Genomic DNA, 24,562 nt, shown 5'->3' on the forward strand with positions numbered 1-24,562 from the left:
AGTTGTGTACGCCTGATCTACACTGAGTTGGAAAAAGGTGGCAAACCGAACGCTTGGCTGTGGAAGACATGTTGCCGAAGCAAGCCCGAAGACTGCGTACACTGCGGTTGCAGAACCTAACAGCAGCCACCTTGTTGAAGACTTTACTCCCTGCAGTTAGTTGGGGCCATGAAGAGTGGTTTCCCAATGCTGCAAAATATCTTGTCTGTGTTGGGCACATTGGGGAGAAGAGGGATGCTGCCAAGCTTTGTGTTTCACCCTTTGCAGAGAGGCGGAATTTGTAGCTTTGGTACTCTAGGTTCACAGCCAATGCCAGATAAAAGTTAGTCCACTGCCAGACACTCTGGCAGAAGCAGCAGCTGATGCCACTACCTGTCCCCACATTTCTGTGACACTGTTAAACATGAGTTTGTTCGTAGCCACACAGCCGCACTCCAGGACGAAGAGTGCCCTGTACAAACTTAGCCGGAAGGGAAACCTGTCTTGTGCAAGGCCAGCTGATGAAATAGCCCTCCATCCCTCCCCTGTAGATGACACACAAGTTGAAGACACAACAGCGAAAGATGTGTCAGAGACATCCGTCCCGGGTGAAGAGAAGTCCTCAGCTGTAGAAGAGGGCACAGGAGATAACGTCGACACTTCCGTGAAGAAGGAAGGGGACGTTAGAGAAGATTCCCCGGCAAAGAAAGCCAAGAGGTTTGTGCCTTCTTCAAACGTCATAGCGAGCTGCCGCAGCCATGTAAGGAATGGGTGAGCCTCAGTACAAAACCGATGGTCACTTGGCGGGGAGCCCGTGCTGGTTTCCCGTGGGTGGGCACGGACAACGTTGCGTTAAATCCAGTTCCTTGTAAGGTGTGTGACATTTAGTTTAACCATGTGAATGTATAGACAAGAGAGTTGCACTCCCTGATGGACTGAGATTGGAGAAGAGAGCTTTGGGATGGCGTAGTACGAAACGGTGAACAACCTTTGGCAGGAAGCACCCCCGCCCGAGTGGGGCAGTGCAACACAGTATTGAACATCATAGTGTGCAGATTTCAATGAAAAGAATCATCTGCAAGAGGTGAAGTTTGCAGTATTGCTTCCCAAACAATAGCAAATTATCTATGTTAAGTGCTGATTTTACACTGGGTGCCGGCATACCTCGTGCCATGTACACAAGTGTCCAGGAGTGCATCTCCGGGTGTACACTGCAAGACCAGAGGCATGCTCAGATGGTGTTTCCAGGCACATTTGCCAAGAAAGATATGGGATTTCATCAGCCTTGCATACTGTTTTTCTTTGGGACCGGAATTGCGTTCTTATCCATGGTAAATTGGGAGCGCACTGAAAGGTTGGAAGCCCCGCGTTTTGGGACCAGCAGACAGCCTCCACTTGCGAGTGCAGAGAAAGGACGTTACCTGCTGCGCTGTCGTGTGATGTGTCCCACCTGGATGCACACTTTGCCACAGATTGGTAGCTGAACAAATTTCACGAAATCTGCACAGCATGTTACACAGTGGCTATGTGCCTATTCCTGAGTTCAGCAATTCATCTCCCTAGAAATTGTAAGCTTCAGCTCGTGAGCACTTGCCAGAATTGTAGTTTGTTTCGCAAAAAGACTACGGCATCTGCTAGTTTCCCATATAGCAAATACGATTTTCAAGTGTGCTTATGATGCTTAAGTGCACCCAACAGGAGAATTGGCTGGAAGGAGATCAATGATTCGCAGCGAAACAATGGTTTCGTGAGGCTAACTGCAGTCACCAGCTGAGGCCCAACTGTTTCCTCCACTCTGTACACGCAAGCCCTTTCGAAATCTGACCCTGGACAGCTCGAGTTATCCCACACCACGTTCCGAATGCAGGCTCGTCATTTTACAATAGCAGTCTGTCACATGACTTCCAATTGGGTTCACCCTCGGCTGTCCATCCAGCATTTTTCTTCAGTTATGAGCCATACCTGCATGCCCAATCCTGTGTCTCCAAGGAAACGAAAGAGCCCCCTCGCAGACCACAGTGCATAGCCTCGCTCGCTTCTTTGCACAGCTCAAGCAACTGTGACTTCATTCCCTGGCACTACGTCATGGAGCCTGGCACGTGCGAAGTGCATTGTCGTATCTAGGCTTGGCAAATTTGCCATATCAAGACCTGTTTGTCACATCGCTCCAGTTTGCGGCTCATGCTTGCATCAGACGCAGAATTTTTAGTTTGGAGCCACGTATCCTTTGAATGGGCTAGAGATCAATTGCAGCAGGGGGAGAGCCCCTATTTATAGAGCTGCTCTTCGCACGGGGGTGGAAAGACGTGTGCAAAGAAGACTTGAACGATGACAAGTGGAGCGGTGTGCAAGTCCAAAGAGGCGACGATCTGCGGAGTGGCAGCTGGTTGGGGGGTGTTGTGGCGCACCATTTTTCTTTCTTTCTTTGATTGTCTAGCAGGAAGCGTTGACGAGACAGTGTACATGCACGAGGATCTATGCTTTCTAACGTGCTTTTCTATTTTGAAAATGTCAGCGCTGCTGCTACACCTGGCAAGGACGCAGCCAAGCCAGCTGGGAAGCTTGCAAAAGGTGGGTGTTGCCGGTTTTTTGTCTGTCTTTGCTTCGGCGTAAGTGGTGCACTGTATGATTTACAGCCACATAGTTTGTCACTTTTAACCACTTCGAGGCACCTTAGGGTTGTGGTGGAGTAGCTTTATTTTCAGTATATAGATTTTTTTTTTACACTGGCTTATATAATGGAGAAGCAAAACAAAACATTGAAACTTCCTTTTTTTTTTTTTTTTTTTTTTCTGTTATGTAAGCCAGCATAAAAAAATCAGTATACTGAAATGGAGCTGTGCACGGGCCCCATGGGCCGGACTGGGCTTGTTATCAGCTGTGTGCTCTGTGTAGAGCCGATCCCGGGCCGGCAATATACTCCTGCACCGCGGGCCGGGTCGGACCTGGGCCGACAAATGTTTCCGTCTAGCTCGGTGGGGTCACACAGCTAATTCCACACAACGGAGGACTATTAGTTTGTATCATCACATGTTTGCATCATTCCTGTGCATATATTTGCAAAAACGAGCAATGGACACTACATTATGCGTATGATTCGACCCTCTAGAACATTCACAATGCTCCTGACTCCTCACATATTTCACAATCACGTTCGCAAAGCTTGGTGAGAGGTGTAGAGATCGGGAGGAAGAGTTAGTCGACGATATCCTCGACCTCCGCAAAAACGTGGTAGTGAAACGATAACGCGCTTGCCCGCGGATGGTGACTTGATTTGGTATCTTGCTGTTGCGGTGTTAAACCGTCAGCTTTCATATGTTTGTGGCCTTGTCGTCTCTTCTTATAAATTTACTTATATATTTGTTTGGCCTGAGTCTGGCCAGGCTCTACTCACTGGGCCGAGCCACATAAAAAGAGGAAGGCCCGGGCTTAGCCATTTCTTGATGAGCGTGTGCCGGGTGAGGCCTGGAAAGATCGGCCCATGCAGGGCTCTATACTGTAGATGGTCCCTGGCTTTTGGTCTATCTTCTAGTAGCTTTATCTGTTTGCTGTTCTCCATGCTGATAGTATTGCTGACAGGGAATGCTGTAATGATACATCATTTGTGAGTTGTTTAGTTAAGTGCGTCAAAAGGCTGCGCCTTAGTTTATGGATCCTTGTACAGCTCTGGACAAAAGTTTACGGAACACTGGGGTGTCGCATTTCTCCATTGGAGCGACACCTATCAGAAAATGGAAGCGGTGGTCACTCATCTTTTATTTGATCTCTTCCTGATAGTTAGTAGGAGGCGGTTCCGATGAAGAAATATGTCAGTGTCGTGTTCCGTAAGCTTTTGTCCCAAGCTCTGCATGCACGCGAAAGTTGAATGGTAGGTTACTGTAAGCATATTTTTACTTGGAGATTTATTAAGTTTTGCAAATTTCGTGACTGCTAAAAACTTGCAAAAATTTTACTCTCAAATAAAGCAGCATATTATCGAAAAGACACACTTGGCCAGTTATGGGGTCACAAAGCAGCGAAAAGCTTTCGAACCACGCTTTTCGTTTCTGTAGGCAGTTCATTATGTTGACCTCGTGAACATTGTCACTGGCAGATGAAAAAGGGCATTTCTCACCCGATTGTTATTGCTCATCTAACATGCTGATTGTTGGTATTGTTTGGCCTCATCGTCTTTCTGGTCCACCATTCTCACCGGTCAGAAAACAGGTGTTGAGGTTGTTGAGGAAAGACTAGGTAGGAGCCGATAGTGCTCCGCACTCTGGTATTCTGTCTTTGGTGTTGTCGACAGTAAACGTTTGAGAGTCATTGAGTCTGGCTGTGACTTTACTATCATTATTATTAAGACATGCCTTGTAGCAAGCACCTTTGAGATCAGGGTACAAGTTGCTTCAACACGCAGTCTTCCGCGAGGGACGTTAAATGTGGCGTGCCATGTGCCAATATTTTTGTGCACGTTAAAGGTCCCTCAGGTGGGCAAAATTAATCCACAGACCCGACCACTGATCATAGTTGCTCCGCGGTGTAAAGCCCCGAATTATTACGTTTGAGATGGACAGGAACAACCCTCGAAAGCACATGCGGCCGGACGCCTAACACAGCTTGACGGAAATGAAAATAACCCTGAAATCGTGAAACTAAATACCTGTCATTAACTCTGCAAGCGACTGAATGAGCGATTTGTGAAAATTGGCCGCAAATAAAAATATGTTTACAGAAACATATGTTTACAAAAATATGGCTAGTAGCTTTTCAAACTTGATATGTTCACTATGTGAAACAGAGCATGTCTGAAGGAACCGAGCAATTTACATGTTTGAGAGCACAACTTGTTTGAGAATGAAGATCGTCTGTGGTGAGTGACAGACTCTAAATGACTACGTCCAGCAATCGGGCTGCATTCTTCGTGTAGTTGGAGTTGGTTGTACACGCTGTCAGAATTGTCAGAATGCACTGAAATTGTATGGCTCTCCAATAATGATGCAAACTAATTTACATCACCTTCAAAATAATGTTTTAATCGGTAAATATAGGCTCACTATATGCATATACATATGAAAAAAAAAGTGGAGTGCTGCATTAGAAAATTGGTGCAGAAACAAATTTCAGACAAGCTGTAGTGCCCGATGGCGCTAACAGGTGACACCTACACAGTTGCAGGTGATGCAATAATAGCAGATGACACCTTGGCATACAACTGCAAGTGCTTTGAGGAGCACTGGAAAAAAAAAAAAAGTGCTTAAACTTCTGAAGTATATTTCCTTGGGAAACAGAGAACTGTTTACTGTACACCTACCCACTATCATTGATCGAAATGGGTCTGAAATGGACCATGTGTAGGTTAATCTCTTCACAATAAATAGCAGTTTCTAAATATGTGGCCTACTGAAATATGGTGGAATGCACTGTGCAATTGTGTATACATGTATCTAGTGCCTATATCACATATTGTTATATGAAATAAGTTGTAGATATTAAGAAAACTTTTTGCTTCAAGAATTCCTACACTGTGCTAAGTGAGCGGTTGAAAGAACGCTATTTGTGCAATTCCTCGAAATATTTTCTTAAAAGACTGTTAGTTTTAAGAAAGATGAGTGTTGTCAGCTTCTCCTACAAAAAGGTGATTTGATGTGTCCTTATCAATTTGTCGCAGTTTTCACTTGCATCGTTATTGGAGAGCCATTCAATGTAGTGTCGTGCCTACTGATTCCGTGCTGAATTTTGGAGTCTTTCATTGGCCTATGTGGCAAGTGTTCAGCTGGATGTGTGTCTGCCCTGGTGCCTGTATCACGTGTAGAATAATTTGCAGTTCCTTTTCTGCCCCAGTGTTGTAAGCCACCGACAAGGCTCCTGTTTATTTTGACCCTTCTTTTTCTTTGGTTTTACAAAAAAGAAACTGTAGTTAGGTGCAGGATTTTTTCAAGACCTGTTGAGCTGAAGATTCATGTTTTTCTTCAAAATCCAGATGGGTCGAAGAGAGTTGTGGCATCCCCGTCGAGTGGACGTAATGTGTGGGTGAGCGGCTTGTCTTCGTCTACACGTGCGGCAGACCTCAAGGCACTCTTCAGCAAACACGGCAAGGTGAGGTCACAGAGAAGTCTAGGAGTCTGTGCACCTCCGAACTGCGGTCAGATTTGAGATTCCTCGACTATGTGCTCTATTTCTGTTCGCCTGAAAGTTCGTAACCATACCTTGAGTTTGGCGTCTAGGCACACAGTATCAGTGCGGCGTGTGTATGCTGTGTGGCTGGTGGTTTCAGTGCTTTTCAACACATTGCATTATTTTGTGAGTATTTGGAGAGGGGGATGACTGGCCCTTGAGTATGTTTGTTGTTTTATCTCCCTGACAATTGAACATGAAGTGTCCAGGATTGGGACTGTGTAGTACAGCTGTAAATTTTCCTAAAATATTCTACAGCTCTAGATATCTGGTGCGCACTGAGATTTCTGTGCGCCTTGGTGCCACTCAGTCATAACTGGATTTTCCAATTCTATGGTAAATGTGTTGTGCACAATTGCATTTCAAAATTCTATTTAGTGTTATTGATATTTCAGATTACTATGTACAGGGTGTGTGCTAATAAACCCAAGTGGTATTTGCGCACGTAACTTGTTGTCTATTTACCTGACGAGCTGCCGGTGGTGCACAATCAAGCATTTATGTGTGCAAAAGATAGAGAAAAATCGTGGAAGCTTTTGGCTCCTGTAGGTTTGTCTGCGCACACCCTGTAGATGGTTCTCTGAAGCCACGCGTACTTATTTTAATCCTCAGTCAGCAAAGTCTAAGGCTGTACTAACATGTGGTGATAGTGAAGTAGGATACCTCTTAATGGTGAAACGAAGTAATGTATAAGTGTACAGTCAAACTCCTTTATAACGAACTCCAGGAGACCGAAGAAAATCTTCGTTGTAAAGGTAACTTCGTTAAAAAGGAAGTTTCAAAGAAAAAATGCCTTAAAATTCGAGCAATCTTGTTGATTGGTAGAAGTTCGTTGGTGTGGTCAAACCACACCTCTGACCCGCTTGCCCCATAAAAATACTGCACCTTCGTATGTTAGGATAGAACAAGGGACATTCAAATGCCACTCGTAGGAAAGCCCGGAATACCCTCCACCGGCACCGTGCCCGAGCCGACGAACGAACCACCAAAACAGACGTCCGCCATGTTTGTTTACATTAGGCCTCGCGGACGCGGCACCGCGCTTTGTAGTTCTGGTTTTGGAATGCTGGCACGTTTCAGGGTCGATTCATACGATGCAACTTTTTGCTGCAACTGTGTTCACGCTACAGTTGCGCGCAACTGAAGTTGCACCAAGAAGGTCCCTTTCATAACGGTGAGCAACTCGGAATGCCGTAGTTGTCACTGAGCTCGCCAGATGGTGCGAAAAACATCATTGTCATCACGCTCGTTACGACTTCAAATCGGTTGCGAGTTCAATAATTTTGCACAACTTCCGCTGGTCAGTGATAATTTCATCGTCTCGCATACTGTCGCTGCAGTAACTGACACATAGAAGTCCATAACTTAAAAACCCGAGACTAGGGGAAGACGACATGGATGTCTTCCTGATTGGTCGCGCTTGCAAGGCGGAGCCGTGTGATTGACAGGTTGCAGCTACGTAGAGTTGCAGGAGACTTCTCTAAGCGATCTGCTGTGCAACTCCTGCAACTCGAGTTGCGTAACCAGAGCTTCACCTTCACACGGTGCAACCTGGTTGCGCGAAACTAAAGTTGCATCGCGTTAATCAACCCTCGCACGCAAATGATTGACTCAAGCAGGCTGCACACCACGACAAACTGCGTACGGCAGCGGCTCGCCCGCTGAATTTATTTGCTGTGTTACAAAAAATCTTTCAGAGCAGTGGACTACACCAGATGTATCTACTGTTTGATGAAAAACTCAGTTAGCTTCTTCTGGACTAGTGTACTCATAGCACTTTTCACACAATACGCCTTGAGATTTTCCAAATTTCTAAAATGTTCTTCGGGGACATCAGAACAAGACGAAAGGAAAGCTTGCACCTTGTCCAGCATTTGTAATGATTCCGCTGCCGTTATTTTTTCGGTTTGCGTTTCGTCGTCTTCGTCGCTGGCGTCGTCTTCCGTTTCATCAGTTTTCTCGTTCTCCAGTCTAACCTCTTCGTAAATGTCCATGTCCGCATCGAAGTGTGACCTCACTGTGACGCGATCGTCAGCGCCGATGAAGTCTGCTGGAGCAATTTCTTCGGGAACATTGACCGTCTCTGCGTAGCCGCCCCACGTCTCGAGGAAGCACGTGTCATCGTCAGCAGACACGTCATCTGGATCAGTGTTTTCGTCTTGCACGAATCCGGCCTTTCTCCAGCAGTTCTGAATGACCTCGCTCGTTACGCTCCACCAGGCTCCAGACATCATTTCTATAGCCTGGCGAATGTTGATGTCCGTCGGTCTTGGAAACTTGTTTTTGATGTTCAGCAAAACGCGTTCCAACATGCGCCTCCGATGGTGAGCCTTGGTAGAGCGAATTATGCCCTGATCAAGTGGCTGCAGCAAGGATGTGCAGTTTGGAGGAAGCATAACCACCTTCACGTTGCTCATCTTCGGCAACTTTGAGTGCGCTGAGCAGTTATCCAGGATGAGCACGATGCTCCTCCTATCATTCTTCATCTTTCGGTCCAGTCTCATCAGCCAGTCCGTAAATATCTTTGCAGTCATCCACGCCTTCTTGTTGAAGTCGTAGTCTACGGGAAGGCTACGTACGTTCTTGAACGCGTGCGGCTTCCGCGACTTGCCGATCACTAGCGGTTTCACTTTCACTGACCCAGTCATGTTGCAGCACAGCAATACGGTGACTTTCTTTCGATCTTTTGCCGCCTTTGCAGGAGTCGCCTTTAACCGCCATCGTCCGCTCGGGCAGCAGTTTGAAAAATAATGCAGTTTCGTCTGCGTTGAATATATCGTCGGGCTCGTACTCCGAAAGCACCTTCTTCAGTTCCTTTTCTCTCCACCCCATTGCGACATCTTGCGGTGCGGACTTTTCTTCTCCAGCTAGTCCCTTGAAAACAATGTCATGCCGGGCACAAAAAGCTCTCAGCCAGCCTTGTGTTCCCTTGAACTTGTCGTCGACACCGAAGATAACGCTAAAGTCTTTCGCCTTTGCACACAACATTGGCCCGGTCACAGGAATGTTTTGCGATCTCACCTCAAGGAACCACTTCAAAACTGCTTTGTCCACGTCCTCGAAGTTTGCGGCGCGGATCCGCTTGCGGGATGGCGGTCCTCCACTGTTCGTGGCATGTTCTCTCTCGATCTTCTCGCGGTCTTTCAGAAAGGTGGAAGGAGTTGAAGCACTGATCCCAAATTCTTTCGCCACGTCGCATTTCTTCCTTCCAGCATCAACTGCTCGAAGTACAGCCAACTTGTCATCCAAAGAGAACTGCTTTCTCTTCGGGGCTTTCGAAGTCATAGTCAACAGTCGGATACCAGTAACACGCCGTAACGACTGGAGTCTAGTGCGAATGTTTTTCAACAGCGGGGCCAGCAGGAATACGTGTCAATAGGACTATTCCCGGAACGACAATGACCTCACTAGCTCCATACAGCCTGCCCACAAGAAGTGGGTCAAAGTCAGAGTCCACGCACCTCTACCCTAGCCACGTGAACAGATCATGCGGTCGGGCAAATGCCAGGAGGATGGTTCTCTCTCCCCTCGCGCCTTTTATGACCCGCGCGGAACCATCGTCACGTGGTGCCGCGTCGGAGGTCGGAGCTGTCACGAAATACGCAATTTGCTTCCAAAACTTCGTTGTAAAAGTCGCGAATATCGCCCTACAGACCACAAAATCGCTTCGTTATTTCGGTACCTTCGTTATAAAGGAATTCGTTATAAATGTCCGAAATATACATTGTGTCCTATGGGCGACTGACCAGACCGCGAAAAACGTTAGTTAAAACGGTCTTTTCGTTATAAAGGCGTTCGTTGTAAAGGAGTTTGACTGTAATTGTTGTGTGTACTACAGGTGGTGGCGGCAAAAATAGTGACCAATGCTCGCACCCCTGGTGCCAGGTGCTATGGCTTCATCACCATGGGCACCCTCGATCAGGCCACCAAGTGCATTCAGCACCTTCACCGCACTGAACTTCATGGGAAGATGATTTCTGTCGAAAGGGTAAGCAAGATCGGTAACTTCTACATCTGCTGTATTTTTCTTGGAGTCTGTGCTTAGTTATGATTAGAGCCTGAAGTTTTCGGGAAATATTTTTTTCTAAATTCGGGTGGTAAAAATCGGGTAAATAAACATGTGCACTAAATTCATGCGAATTCGGGTGAAAAAACATCTATTACGCTAAAATCGGGGAGAAATCTGGCTCAGTTATTCAAACTAACTGTAGCGGTTTGAGACAAACTGTGATGTAACTGCATTTTTCTGCCAAACAAGTAAGTTGGTGCATTCCTACAGACATCTCAGAGAGGGCAATTTGCCTGGTAAAAATCGGGTTTCACCCTAAAGGGCCAACCTTCAATTCGGGGTGCAAATTCGGGGAAGAATCGGGTAAAACCCTAAAACTTCAGGCTCTAGTTATGATCTGTATGTAGTGAACTCAGAAAGAGTGTCAATTTTTATAGCAGTCCATACTCAAGCAAACACATACTCTAGCATGTTCTCGGGGGTGTCCCTCACGGCAAAGGGGTGGGGTGTGACCTAATATAACCTAACCTATGGAGGGGTAACACGTGTGGGAAGGCCACTTCGTGTTCTGATTACATTGAGGCGAAAAAGAAATTGGCGTTTGAGCAGCACAAACTGAAATTATTGCTTTGAATTAAGTGCGATAAGACAAATAGAAGTAAGCTAACGGTGGTGCGTTCCACAACGCAGCGGTGGTGCGTTGTGCACTTTTTTTACCAAAAAATGGCGCAAATGTTCGGGGTGCGCAAATTAGACGAGACATTAATGAGACAACTCGAAAAACCTGTGCAAAATCTGTTGAAAGATGTTAAGTTCCTGTTAAAAGATGGGCATTCAGGTGAATAATACTGTAGAATGATACGAATCTCACTGGGTAGCGGAAAACATTCGTATGATCCAAAATTCGTATCAAAAGAACTACAGCAAAATAAAAATTTAGGCAATAAAATAGACAGTGATTCATTTTTCATTACTCAGAGGTCGGTCGTAACGATTTTCCGTTTTCGTTTTTGTCCAATGCTGCCGAAATTTGGGAGATGATTCAAAAGGCCCAGCATGTTCTTTCCGCACTTTTTCTAAAGCGAGCTTCTCCTAAAGCATGCATGCGTTAGGTGACGCCGCCTTGCCGATTGCTGACGCGTAATGTTGACAGAAGTTTTCCTGATATGTTCCCTTCAAGTGTTCTGGTCGTTGTTCTCCCTAAGCCAGTGCGATGTCACGCAGCTTCGCGGTTTATTGGTGCAAGGGGGCTAAAAAGGTCAAAACAGAGATAAGGTTCGGTGTAATCCCTTTGATCTTATCTCCTCCACCAAAGGGAGAGTGATTGCTTCTATTGCACTGTACTGTGCATCTGTACCATCGAGGTCGTTAGAAATACCAGCCTTAAATACCAGTCGCTGGATAACGCGATGATGTCGCGCACGGAAGTAGGAGTGCGCAAATTATGCAAATTTTTATTTTCACAACTTTTTTGTCAAAAGTGGGGGTGCGCAAATTATGCGAGTAAATACGGCATGCTGGTGGGAAGGCGGAGCAGATAAGCTCTGAGATAATTGCCTGTGCTATGCTCCCATTGGTGTGCCTGGCAGTAAGCATTGGGAGTAAGCTGAAATGGTATTGAATTTTTCTTGAAGGCCTTTTAATGTCTGGTGAATTTTTTCCCCGTTGTTACTGTGGTGACTGCGCAATTTAAGTGTGCCACACACCCTGCCGATCACCTCGTGATGGACGGACCAACATAGTGGCTGGCCCTATAAAGCTATCGCTGTAATGGAGTTTTAGAATTTAGCACTTCTCTGTATGGCTGCTTGCGATTGGGTATTGAGATCTTGTTTTCATACAGACAAAACAGGAACCTGGGGCTGCACTTAAGAGGTCCGAAGCAAAGACAAATCTTGCATTGAAAGCCAAGGCAGCAGCTGAGGCCACTGCAACACCTGCAGCCAGCACAGAAACCAAGTCTGAAGGAGCCACTGCAAAACCTGTATCTGTCAAGAAGAAGACTACACTGGCATCTGCTGCTGCTGTCCCCAAGAAGAAAGCAGCAGTAAAGGCTACTGGGAAACAGAAGACTTCAGGTTGGTGCAGCATTTTTATTCTGACACAGTAATATCTGTACAGTGCTATGGGGAACGTGTGACAGAAGTCCGATTCAGGGGACAAATCAGGTGTGTAGGTCACTCATACCATTACAAATCACCACTAATCTAAACGAAAAGCCCTTCCTGAAGCACATTTTTAATTTCGCGGACTTCAAAGCCACCAGTATCACGTGTGAACTCTTCCGATTGGATTCTGCTGCTGCTCTTTCAGCTAAGAAAAGGCGACATCATCCAATTGAAGCGATTATATTGTGTAATACTTCTATCTAAAGTAGATGATCTAACATCTGCAGTAAGAGAAAACATGCAGCTTTTACTTTGCATTCCACATCTGTCCAGAGGCATTTTTATACGCGGTGGACAGGTCACCCTAACGCTGTTAGACACGCGGCCAAGTCAACCTCAGCTGTCTGCACATTGCTTGATCTGCATGCATTTAGATGGAATACGAGAGTAATCAAGCTGTTCGTAGCTGAAACAAGCTGAATATGTGAGTAAATGAAGTTGGCGGGGTTCTATGCTTGCCAACCACATGTGGGCCTTTTTTATACAGCCCAGGTAGCTCTCCGGTAAGTAGGTGACCTATGAGCGTAATCCATCGCATGACTAGAGGGTGACAAATCTTGGAACAGAATGTTGGCCCAATGGGGGTTACTCTCAATATGGCTGCTGGATCAGGTGCCCTTCCCGGAAAGCTGCTTATGGGTGTTGCGGAATTGGTTAGGCACAACATTTCTGCACTGATCTGCTGTTTGGTGCCACATTTTTGGCAGGTACGATTCGTTCAGGAGTAAAAGTTCTACCTGAGAATATGTATGCACAGGAAATTGACACTACGGTCTCACTTAAACTGAATGAAGAGACGGGGTCTTCATGCAAACGTGACATTCTCTAATCTAAGACTGCCGGCCGAGTTCAGGGTGCACTAATTTGGAAAAAAAAGTAAACAGATTGGGAGGCAGTTTAACAGTTGGACACGATGCACAATACCATTTGCGATACCATGCACAATACCCATTATTCATCACCACATTCTTCGCTGCTATCTGCCCACAGCTCATTGTGCTGCGTTCCGTTCAAAGCGTTAGACCAACCATACTTTTAAAAGCGTGCACGGGTCATCAGGCACAGCAAGCATCTAAGATCCACTGCTCTGGTGCAATTCTTTATCTCTCCCTGTTGTTATAGGCATCTTCTCACATTTGCTTCTGGTACTTGAAGCCGCCTTGCCGCCGCTAAATTGCTGCTGCGTTCAGCAGTGACGACGCGATGATAGTCCATCCCAGTTTGTTCTGTGCTGACTGGTGCTGACAACCGCAACACGTGGTATCGGTCACGCCGTGCTATTGGCCTGACACACGGTCCGAAATATTGGAAGCGGAAATACATTGACTCTGTGGGGTGTTTGACGGTGCCTAGAGTTTTGTCCGAAAAATTGGGAAGTCCGAAGTTTTTGAGTCTGACATATCTGTCGGTGACAGTAAACATTATCATTCATGTAGGCAGCTAAAATTCAGTTCATTTAATTTTTACATTCACTTACTTTTATTTCAGTAGCTTTGCTCACATTGTATTCTAAGCAGCATGCACATCAGGTTCAAGGTACTGAATAAAAATTTTCTGCTGCAAGTTGCAAAATTTGGACACTTCTTTTGGCCACTCAGAAAAAAAAAAAAGGAAACCGTTGCGCATGCTTCATGGGGTAATGAAGTCAAATTACATGGCTGTAATAGAGGGCAAGAACACTACAAATCAATTATGATTTTTGTTGTGCTGTTATGTGTGAAAGATCTTCCATGTAACTCGTCTCGGACCTGACATCCAAAATATGCAGTCAAACGTGTGCATTGCAACGAGAAGTGTAGCTGATCACAAGCAAATGAGCAAATGAAATCTTAATTGCACTTATCATTCATTACGACAGAAATTAACCTGTGTACAATACGTATATCCTCAATTAGCTCTTGATAAGTTTTCATTGTTGAGTTTGCAATGTGGACATCTGATTGACTGGGACATAGCTGTCAAACAAAAACGGAAACCACGTGCGGCTTGTCGTCTGCTCGCCAAAATTGGGGCGCATGACGTCAAAACCCTTGCCAAGGCACCTGCCGAGCAGGGTAGACGGGAGTAGGTACCCCAACAACCCTCGGGTGACGAGAGTTGAATTTTCGCTGATGGGTTGACTTAATATTGAGCTATCCCTGATTTCCGAGCGCACCGAGAGTTTCTCCTGAGTTGCCTGGGTTGAATAAGAAAATGCACCTATGTGTTCTATATCCATGCGTAAGCAGTTACAATTCTTCATTGTCGCATTATAATTGCGTTGCCTCCATTTTGGGAGGACTTGTGTGGTGCATGCAAGGCTGAATCTTGGCAGCAGATTGGTATTACGTTATTTGTGAGAGTACCCCGTTGTTTTGGGAAAGAACCTGCCTTGCTGCTATTGACTATGCTATTCCCCATCAAAGTTTTTTCTAGAGGTATGATGGGAGTGCTACAAAAGGTTAATGAATTCTTTTCAGAAGCTGTGAAGAAAGTTGTCAAGAAGGATGTCATTTCAGAAGATGACCTGGTCGTTATTGACGAGAAGACTGACAAAGATGGTTTGTAATGCTCTTTCATTGTTTGCTGTGCGATTTTGCCTGCTTGCTTGTGCATAAAGTAGTGCAATCCCAATAATTTGAACGGACACTTGGGTCCTGTTGTTATTTACATGAGAATGGGGGGGAAACATCCACTAATTCAAACTCGTGAACTGCCTGGCATGTTAGTGAAGTGTTTATAAGTGCTAGGTTTACAGCGAAGCTTGTGAGGCCATTACTTATTATGGCGATAGTCACGGACAGGAACATTGAGCATTTAATTTTGGTCAAAATTGTTGGCATCATTAGGCATTAGGGGTGTGCGAATATTCGAAATATTCGATATTCGTAACGAATAACGGTACCGCGCTATTCGTATTCGAACCGAATAACATTTAATCGAATAATCGAATACAGTCAAACTCCTTTACAACGAAACTCGGGACAGCAAAAAAAATTTGCTGTAGGGGTATTTTCGTTAAAAAGGTGTTTGCTATAAAGGAGTTTGACTGTATATTCGAAATTCCGCAAGCTGGCTTCAACTCATGCCTCTGAGCGTTTGGCGAAGCCTACTTTACAATTCTGCGCCTCAAATATATCCTGCAGGGTGGCTTCACCTCATGCTTCTGACTGTTAGGTGAAGCTTACTTTACAGTTTTGCGCGTGCAGACTTGACAATATCCTGGAAGTTGGCTTCGCCTCATGTCTCCGAGCATCAGGCGAAGCCTAGTTTACACTTCTGCCAGTGCCACAGGGTTGCAGGCATGGTTTAAAAGTGTGATTTGAGGGATCACTGAAAATTGTCACTTTTGAGAAATATTTTAGCAAATGTTGGCAGGGATGTTTAACTCAGTTTAATTATTTTGAGCTTTGGCTGGACCAGCTATGACGCTATAGAAAGAGGGATTTAATCACACAGCCAGCTACTTTATGTCTGGAATTACAATTTTCAGGACTATTCTAGCACAAACGTATTCATCAATGAAATATGTGCATATAGTCCGCAGTCTGCTTCACAAACTACAACTGAGCACCAGGTTTCAACGCAAACTTTTGCTTACTATTCAGCAATAAGCACACATTTTTGTGCGGTGTTCGACATTATTCGATTCGCTACTATTCGAAGATTTTACTATTCGATTCGTATTTGATTCGAACCCAAAAATTACTATTCGCACAGCCCTATTAGACATCCCATAGAACGAATGTCCAGTAATATTCAGACCGTTCCTCAGAAGACGTGGTTGATTGTATTCTTGTCACTTTGGACCTGCATGGCTTTCGTGACTGGAAAAAATACAGCAGGACAATGTGCTCCTGTTCCTGATATTTTGCACTGCGTTACGGAGTGAGGGTCACTCCCGAGTCCCGACATGGCACATACTCAGAATAGCGGTGTGCGGGTGTGCGGGAAGGCTGAGCTTATTTGTGTGAATGTTGTCTTCGGCACTGACGACATAAAGTAAAAATTATGGCAGTGATAAGGATGCCTTCACAGCGGCAATACGTGCTGCAGTGACTACATTGATAAATGCACACAAGAATGGTACTACACTCGCTCAGAATTTGCAACGATACATTGTTGCATGTTTATGCTGCAAAGCAGATGCGCACATATACTTTTTAAGCCAGTTTGGATGCCCTGAGTGAAGGCTTCTGAAATAAGGTGGGTTTGTGCCAGTTACTAAAAACTAGGAATGCCCGTTAATTCAGGCATTCCATGAATGCCTGAATTCATATATAACGGTACGCTATAACGGTACCACAGCAAGGCTTAGCTATTCTCACGTTGAAGGCTTTGCTAGCCATGACGTGTATTCAGAAACTCCTGCACAATAACCTGCGTAGTTTGACAACGTTACTTGTATTCTTGCAGATGCAGCAAAGGACAAGCCACGAGAAAAGAGAGCTCCAAGAGACCGCTCTAGAGAACGCTCCCGCGACAGGCGACCTCACATTCGCTCGAGGGAGCGACCTCCTTTTGTGCGCCGCCGATTTTCACGGCCCTTCCACGACAGGGGCATGGTACGGGGGTCGCGCTTCTTCCGCAGGGCCCCCTTCCTTCGCCGTGCTGCAACGACACCCTTCTTTCGTGGTCGCGGAGGCTTCCGCTCATCTTTTGGCATGCAGCCACGGCCTTCCCTCACAGATACACTGACCTTTCGCAAGATTAAGGTAATGCAATGTGTGTGGATGACTATTTTGATGATGAGGATGATGTATATAATGTAGTGGATGGTCACATGTCATATTTAGGGTGCATGTACACTCGCTGACCAATTTTTGGGAAGCGGATGCCCGTCACTGGGCGGTTAAGAGCTAATATAAGCAGCGTAAGAAATTTCGGATGCCATACTACCCGTCGCTCGGTTTTCTGGATTTGCTGTGCCCCCAATAGGCATCTAGCCAACGGCCATTCACGATGGTCGCCGCCGTTTTGGGTATGATCTGTATCCTTGATACGATCTCAAATTGCATCCTGCGTTATAATGACAGCTGGAAGTTATCGCAACATTTTTTTTTTTTTGTGTGTGTGTGTAGGGGGGGGGGGGGTAAAAGTTGGGGAACTAACTTCACGTTCTAAAAACATGCAAATTCAGGTGGAAACCTTTCCAGCATTGTAAGTCCCGGGAGAAATCAGGCTTTATTACTGAAAGGAATAATGTGAGCAACCAACATGTTTTCCTTTTTATCCTTGTTCACAAAAAACATGGTGCTGATCTTTGATAGTTCATCATTCGTGCTGGACCTACGTTGACTTTACAAAAATCTCAACTTCGTAAATGAGTGCTCCACGTCAGAGCTTCCAGTCAGAATGCACAGTGTGCACTGAAACATCTGAGGTTAGGGTACACACTCTTGTTCCAGTACGTGAGAAACTCGGATGTCATTGTTGACTGGGGCCTCTCCTTTCATGTACAGCCGAACCTCTACATAACGAATTTGTAGATGCCGGCTCTTTGTTTCATTAAATAGAGAAATTCGTTAAATGGAACACGCCCATGTTTATGTTAAATGTTATTAAATAAAAATACGTTTACAGTATTCCATGAATAAAAGCTACGCCACTGTTTTGTGTGGGATTTTGGATACCGTGGTCAGTGGTCCACGAGGAATAAACTGACACTGTAGTTAGGAAAACGATTGGAGGGGATCCGACCGTACCTTTAAGGTCACATATTTAGTGTGTGACATTTGGGAGTTTGGAGGCTGAAAAAGGAAACCTGTACTTCTAGGAGGAACACATGCGAACACGTGAGCGTGAGGAGGAGCGAAGGAGCTTCCAGGAGAGCTTGCGCCAAAAGGAGCTTGAGCGAAGGCAGAGGGAGGAAGCCTTTCGTCTGGAGAGGGAGAGAGAACATCTCAGGTAAGTCATTGTGGAGAGAAGAAATGTGGGGGGGAAGAGAAGTGAATAGGAGTTGGGGAAGTGAGGAATGGAAAAGTTAATGTGCTGCCATGACAGATATGACCACACAACCACTCCTGAAGTTAGTTAGTAGAGTTTTACTGCACTTGGTAATCTATGTAATCTGTTGCAGTCCTAATTTACGGGCAGATTCCATACATGAGCTGCGTTTGCCTGGTTCTGCTAGCATAAGATTTTTTGCAAACAAAACTTTGGCGCGGTCAAACGCCCCATAGAAGCAATATATTTTTTGTGTCATATAATTTAGATGGAGGCAATGTTTGTGCTGGAGGAAAGGAATCACCGTAATGGTGTGCACAAACATGACTGGCATGGGCTGTAGCCGCTTACTCATGGTCGGCAAAGCATTTCAAAGCCTCACTACTCTAAGGGGATCAAAACCCTTCCTGTTCAGTGCATGGCCAACAAAAAGGCGTGACTGATGGCTAATATTTTTTTGAATTTTGCTTGGTGGGATTTGCATTCGTGGACTTCCTGATTGGGTTGTGACCAACATTGCAAAACAATATTGGTAGACTCAAGGCTGAAGAAACGAAGCCGAGAGCATATAACAGGCTATTTTGCGCTCTGAGATGTTTCGATGCTTGCCTGTAAATTAATGTTTTGAAATACAAATTTTCCTCTTCTATATCCGGCAACACGTGACCATGAACATGTGGTACACTGGCTGTGCCGACCCTAAGGGGTGCCACATGCCTGCACGTTCCTCCCACAAAGAGTGAGACGATCATTGGAAGAGTGGCACGCTTGATAAATTTATGCTTACTGTCAAGTGTGACAGTACAGGGTGTCTACAAGCCTGGAAAACCGGGAATCGTCAGGGAACTTTGATGTGACTGAGAAACGCCAGGGGATTGTCACAGAATTTGGCCAAAAAGCAGAAGTTTGGGAAAATCGCAGACAAGTGGCATGATGATACGCAGCGAATCGAGAGTGTCAAACGGTGAATGGGCAGTGCTGCCTCAGCAATGTTGCCACGAGTAGCAGTTTGCCAAAGCGAGAAGCCCTGAGACAGAAAAATAGGGCAGCCTCACTAATATACATGATAAATGATCTGTTTTATGAGGGATCTGCTTCAAGATGAGCAGCAGGCACCAAGTTCCCCTTTGTTTTGGTTAGGGAATTCGCTCGAAATAGTCTAAAAACCTGAAAAAGTCGGGGGAATTTGAAGACTGCAATTTGGTAGACTCCCTGCAGTAGGAGAGGGATGTAGCAAGAGGTACTTTATGGGAAAAAATGCTTGCACTTCTGAGACGACGATTGTGATGATGAGGGTGCTGATTCTGTCTCATATGTTGCAGGATTGAACGGGAGAAGTTGGAACGTGAGAAGCTGGAAGTGATCCGTCTGGAGCGAGAAAAGCAACGCTTGGAGCGGGAGCGTATTCAGCGCGAGCGTGAGGATCTAAGGCAGCGTCAGCTCATGGCAGGGTGAGCACTATGCGTTTTATTGGCGGGGCCTCACCTTTTTGGGTAATAAAAGAGTACACCTGATATGTACAGTAAACCCTCGTTAACTCGAACTCGCTTATCTCGAAATATCGGTTATCTCGAATATTTTTTGCATCCCGATCCATGTCCCAATGCTTCCTATATATTTGGGTCCTTTTAAGTCGAAGCTTTTTTTTGCCCGAGTACGGATATCTCGAAATCCCATCACCGGTAGGTCTGCGTACCTACGGCTGATAACGTGCATTCTTCGCTCCCCCAGGCTAGGTCAAGGTCAAAGCCTTTCAGTCCTAGTGACTCGCGCCTCACGCGCCGCTAGCTGTGGCAGGCAGACAGCACTCCCCTTTCCACCCAACGTCACTCCTCCTCCTCTGCATTCGTCCGAGCATCTCGCACATGATCTCGCCAATCTCGCATCTCTTCGTTTTGTTCTTCGCGGCGCCATGATGGCTGAACAACGCACATGAAAGTCCCTGACTTTGGAGCGGAAGGTGGCACTTATCAAAGGCCTGGTAGCAAGTTCATCAAGCCAGTAGCAAGAACTGTTTCATTCATGCGGGTTTCTGGTCTTCCACCGCCGTACCGGAGCCAGCACACCACTTCCGTGGCTGTGATGAATTGAGCAACGACGTGATGCGCCTCGCATGTTTTGGGGAGAGTGACTTACTTCAACATCGAGGGCTATGCGCTTTACGACGGCGATGTTCCAGTAGCGGTGAACTGAGTGATACAGAAATCGTCGAGAGTGGCCGCGGTAGTCACGTGCCGGAAGGAGCGTCTCATGCGTTGCACTGAAGTGCTTGAAGATGCTTTCTTGTTCACAGACGCAAATGCCAAGCAGATTGCTATTACGGAGTTATTCAGTCTCAGATGATGTTAAAAAATAAATGGCTTCGGAATTGTTTACGAGCCCTATTACTGCAGGTACGCTTTTTTTTTTTTTTACGTTTGATAACATAGCACATTGTGGTAACATCGTGGCAACGTAATTTTCATTGTTCGCTTAACTCGAAACCCCGCTTATCTCGAAATTTTTTCCGGTTTTTACGACTTCGAGTTATCGGGGGTTTACTGTACCCCCCTCCCCACGGATTCAACTCTGCAAAAACAGGGTTTATCCCTATATTTGCCCGAAAACAGCTGGACCAGGGGGTCTGAAGTTATCACAACTAACACAGAACATGGGAAACTGTTGTAACTGCATAAATTGAAGCACAATATGACCCAATATTTACTGCCCCCCAGTGTTGCTGAAACCGCTGAAACCAATTTTACCGCATACATTTTGTCGAGAAAATTAGAGCCTAAAACTGCCTGCGTGTTAGAATAGTGTGCAGGTGATCCATGCGGCCCACTCCTCACTCTTTCAAAACCTGATACACACACATGCCGGGCTTCAGGGGGAAGTCTCTGAAAGCATGTGAAGTCTGTCCTAGACCAAATAGTTGTTGGTTGCGGTACAAAACTTCTTGAACGACAGCGCTGCGTGCAAGTTCAGTAAACCCATGTTAACTCGGAAGTCGTAAAAAATACGGGAAAAAATGTGGGCTAAGCAGGGTTTCGAAAAATTCCAAAATTGCAATGTAACAATCGTAAATTGTAAAAGTTATACAGTAAAACCTGCGGATAGCGATATCGCGTATAACGATATCCCTCGCAAAACGATGGTTCATGATTTTACCGTCAAAATATACATTGTTTCTACGGGGAAACGACCCGCGTATAGCGATGGAGACCGCGGTTCCGAGTACTCGTATAACGATGTTGGATGCTGTCCCGTGCGCGTATCGCCGCGATAAGATACAGTAGAATCTCGATGCTACATATCTCACGGGGATAGCGGAAAAAATTGGTATCATCCGAAGTTCACATCAAAAGAATTAAACCAAAATAAAAATTGAGGCAAGAAAATAGACAGCGACTGTTCATTTTCCAATACTGTCAGTGAAAGGGTAGGTGGTAACGCTTTTGTGTCTCTGTATTTGGCCAATGCTGCTCAAATTCGCGAGATGATTCGAAAAGGCCTAGCACGTGTTTTCCACCCGCGAGTCTCGAGACAGTGTTCTAAAGCGAGCTTCTCCTAAAGCACGCAGTTGTTAGGTGAAGCAGACTTGTGGAATGGTGGCGTGTAGTGTTGCCACAAGTTGTCCTGATATGTTCTCTGGTTCCCTCCACGAGTTCTGATCTCTGTTTTCCCAAGTCAGTGCGATGTCACAGAGCTTCGCGTTTTTTTTAAGCATCTGTTTTTTTTTTCTTTTGTTACACACGGGGTGGCACGCGACTTTTCGGGTACGCGCTATTTAGGTCAACCCTCGTTTAACGATGTACCCCGTATAACGATGGAATTCGCCATTACCGTCAATATCGTTATACGCGGGTTTCACTGTACATTTCAGAAAAGTATGACTTGCAGAAAAAACACTTTTTGTCATTTTCAATGTAACAATCGTAAATTGTAAAAGTTATACATTTCACTAAACTTACTTTCGCGATGGAACTGCAATTACACAAAATGATCACGAGAAAAAAAGTAATAAAGTCGAAATCAGTTGTAGTTGACGTAGAAAAATGTTGTGATGGCTACTTGGTGTTAAAAACTTTTGTTCCAGTGTCAAGGCTTTGCTCTGCTTTGGCCGTGCTGTATCTTTGTAATGATTCCGGCACTCGTGCTGTCAGAAGGTTCCCCAAAACAGATAGCGAAGCGTAGTGAAAGCAACCGAAGCAGCAGCTCAGCCAATACCGACCATCCCCCTCTCCTCGGAGAATGAGAAGGCAGGGCAACAGAACTGCACTCTGCTGCACACCCGGTAGAATGGTAGAAAATAACTTTGGCGAATGCTGGCGCCTGGCTGCTGTGTGGTGATTACTCGCAGTTGCAGAATTTTCGCTGGTGAGATTTCAGCATAGTCATGTCTTGATTATCCGGACACCTTGGGAGTCGTCCCTTTTCGTCCGGATAACCAAACAAAGCAAATTTCCGTAGAAACCCGAAAAATTTGGGAGGCCTCTTTATAGCTCCAGAAAAGGAAACACAGGAAAGACTGCTACTTCAAACATTCATGTGAAGCGAGCTGCTTGAAATTACAGTAGAATATCGATGATACGAATCTCACGGTGTCGCGGAAAAATTCGTATCATCCGAAATTCGTATCAAACGAATTAAACAAAAATAAAAATTGAGGCAAGAAAATAGACAGTGACTGTTCATTTTCCGTTACTGTCAATGAAAGAGGTCGGTTGTAACGCTTTTGTGTCTCCGTTTTTGGCCTATGCTGCCCAAATATGAGAGATGATTCAAAAGACGTAGCACGTGCTTTTCACCCGCAAGTCGCACGACAGTGGTCTAAAGCGAGCTTCTCCTAAAGCAAGCAGGCATTAGGTGAAGCCGACTTGCGGAATGGTGGCGCGTAATGTTGCCACAAGTTGTCCTGATATGTTCTGGGGTTCTGGTCGCTGTTTTCTGCCAGAGTGATGTCACACAGCTTCGTGGTTTATGGTTGCGAGGGAGGTAAAAAGGTCAAAACAGAGATAAGGTGATAAGATTACTGAGCCGTGCAATCCCTTTGATCTTATCTCCACCACCACCACCACCAAAAGGAAAGTCATTGCTTGCGTTGCGCTACATGATGTAAGGGAGTTCGTAGTGAGGATCGCCCTCCCCTTTTCGAAAGACGCAGCAGCATGACTCGCGCGCTCTCGTGTCACGGGGGAATGACCTCTGTCGCATCCTTGGCTCATTCGTATCATCCGTAAAGGCAAGATAATGCGTTCGTATCATCCGAACTCTAATACATGGGAAGATTAGGCATTCCAGCCGGGAAGAATTCGTATCATCTGTGATCGTATCATCGAGATTTTACTGTAGTAGGCATGCGCATGACAGAATTCTGGTCACAGCCAAGTCACCTGCTATATATCTAGTACCGTACGTATCCAGTGTTCGCGTGTTGCGTTTTTGAATTTCTCAAACTATTATGGGCCGACGATCCCTCAAGACAGACATTGTAACCACTTGCCACTTTGACAGCCGCAAGCAAAGCCATACGCTGACACTACTGTCTGTGCACCAGACATGAACACCCTTTTCGTGGGGTGTAGTTTCAAGAGTCCTAACTTTTTAAAGGCAACCTCACAGACATCAAAGTCCCTTGTTGGCACTGCTAAATTGCATGTGGGAGGGGCGCCTTCCTTCCACAGACGATGTCTACAAAACTAACTTTGGATAACTTTATCTTAAACTAAACACTGTCCCGCCTGTGTTGGTCCTGCAGCAAGGGCAATTTCGTAAAGGAGGCTTCACCTCACGCACGAAAGCATCAGGTGAAGCCCACTTTTGGGTTGTGTCGTTCATATTCGTGGAATAGTCAAATATTCGAAAAATGGAATATTGGACATTCAATTCGCGAGTCGAATAGTTCGAGCGTTTGATATTCGATTCGAATTCGAGAACTCGAATATTCGCACACCCCTAAAAATTCTAGTGCTAGAAATTAAACAAACGTGAATGTCTCGGCATGCAGCATACATTTGGGGATACACCCAAAGCTCAAGCAGTCTTCTATCACATTTTGTAAATCCTGCAGGCCCTCCATGAGATGTGGAGATAAAAGAAATTGGAAAAAAAGAAAAAGAAAAAAAAACTTCGTAAGCTATCACTGTGATATCTTGGGATATTCATTTTGGAGACGTTATCAACAATTATACCAAGTTCCATCAAAATCTAGCAATAAATAAAGGAGTTTGTTTTGAAAACCAACGCCCCTTTAAAAAAGGTGGACTTGATAATTGCTTCCTGGGTGCTGCAGTAACCTTTTTGTCGAGGCATTATGCTTACTTTTGTCCTGTGTTTCTTTCTG

General features: G+C 45.4%; 1 protein-coding gene across 3 annotated transcripts in view; it reads left to right on the plus strand.

The window, feature by feature from the left end:
• Positions 1-24,562, plus strand: part of LOC135385203 (scaffold attachment factor B2-like) — a 42,069-nt gene that overhangs the window by 9,576 nt on the left and 7,931 nt on the right. The window contains exons 6-14 of one of the 3 annotated variants that reach the window (XM_064614401.1): positions 531-750; positions 2,495-2,550; positions 5,942-6,057; positions 9,974-10,123; positions 11,988-12,222; positions 14,772-14,852; positions 16,708-17,006; positions 18,068-18,198; positions 19,560-19,688. In XM_064614401.1, the coding sequence (XP_064470471.1) occupies positions 531-750; positions 2,495-2,550; positions 5,942-6,057; positions 9,974-10,123; positions 11,988-12,222; positions 14,772-14,852; positions 16,708-17,006; positions 18,068-18,198; positions 19,560-19,688 (1,417 nt within the window). The remainder of the gene's footprint in view (positions 1-530; positions 751-2,494; positions 2,551-5,941; positions 6,058-9,973; positions 10,124-11,987; positions 12,223-14,771; positions 14,853-16,707; positions 17,007-18,067; positions 18,199-19,559; positions 19,689-24,562) is intronic. The other 2 variants (XM_064614402.1, XM_064614403.1) reach the window with 2 other exon arrangements.

This window comes from Ornithodoros turicata, chromosome 2, assembly GCF_037126465.1.
Source record: "Ornithodoros turicata isolate Travis chromosome 2, ASM3712646v1, whole genome shotgun sequence".
Lineage (NCBI taxonomy): Eukaryota > Metazoa > Arthropoda > Arachnida > Ixodida > Argasidae > Ornithodoros > Ornithodoros turicata.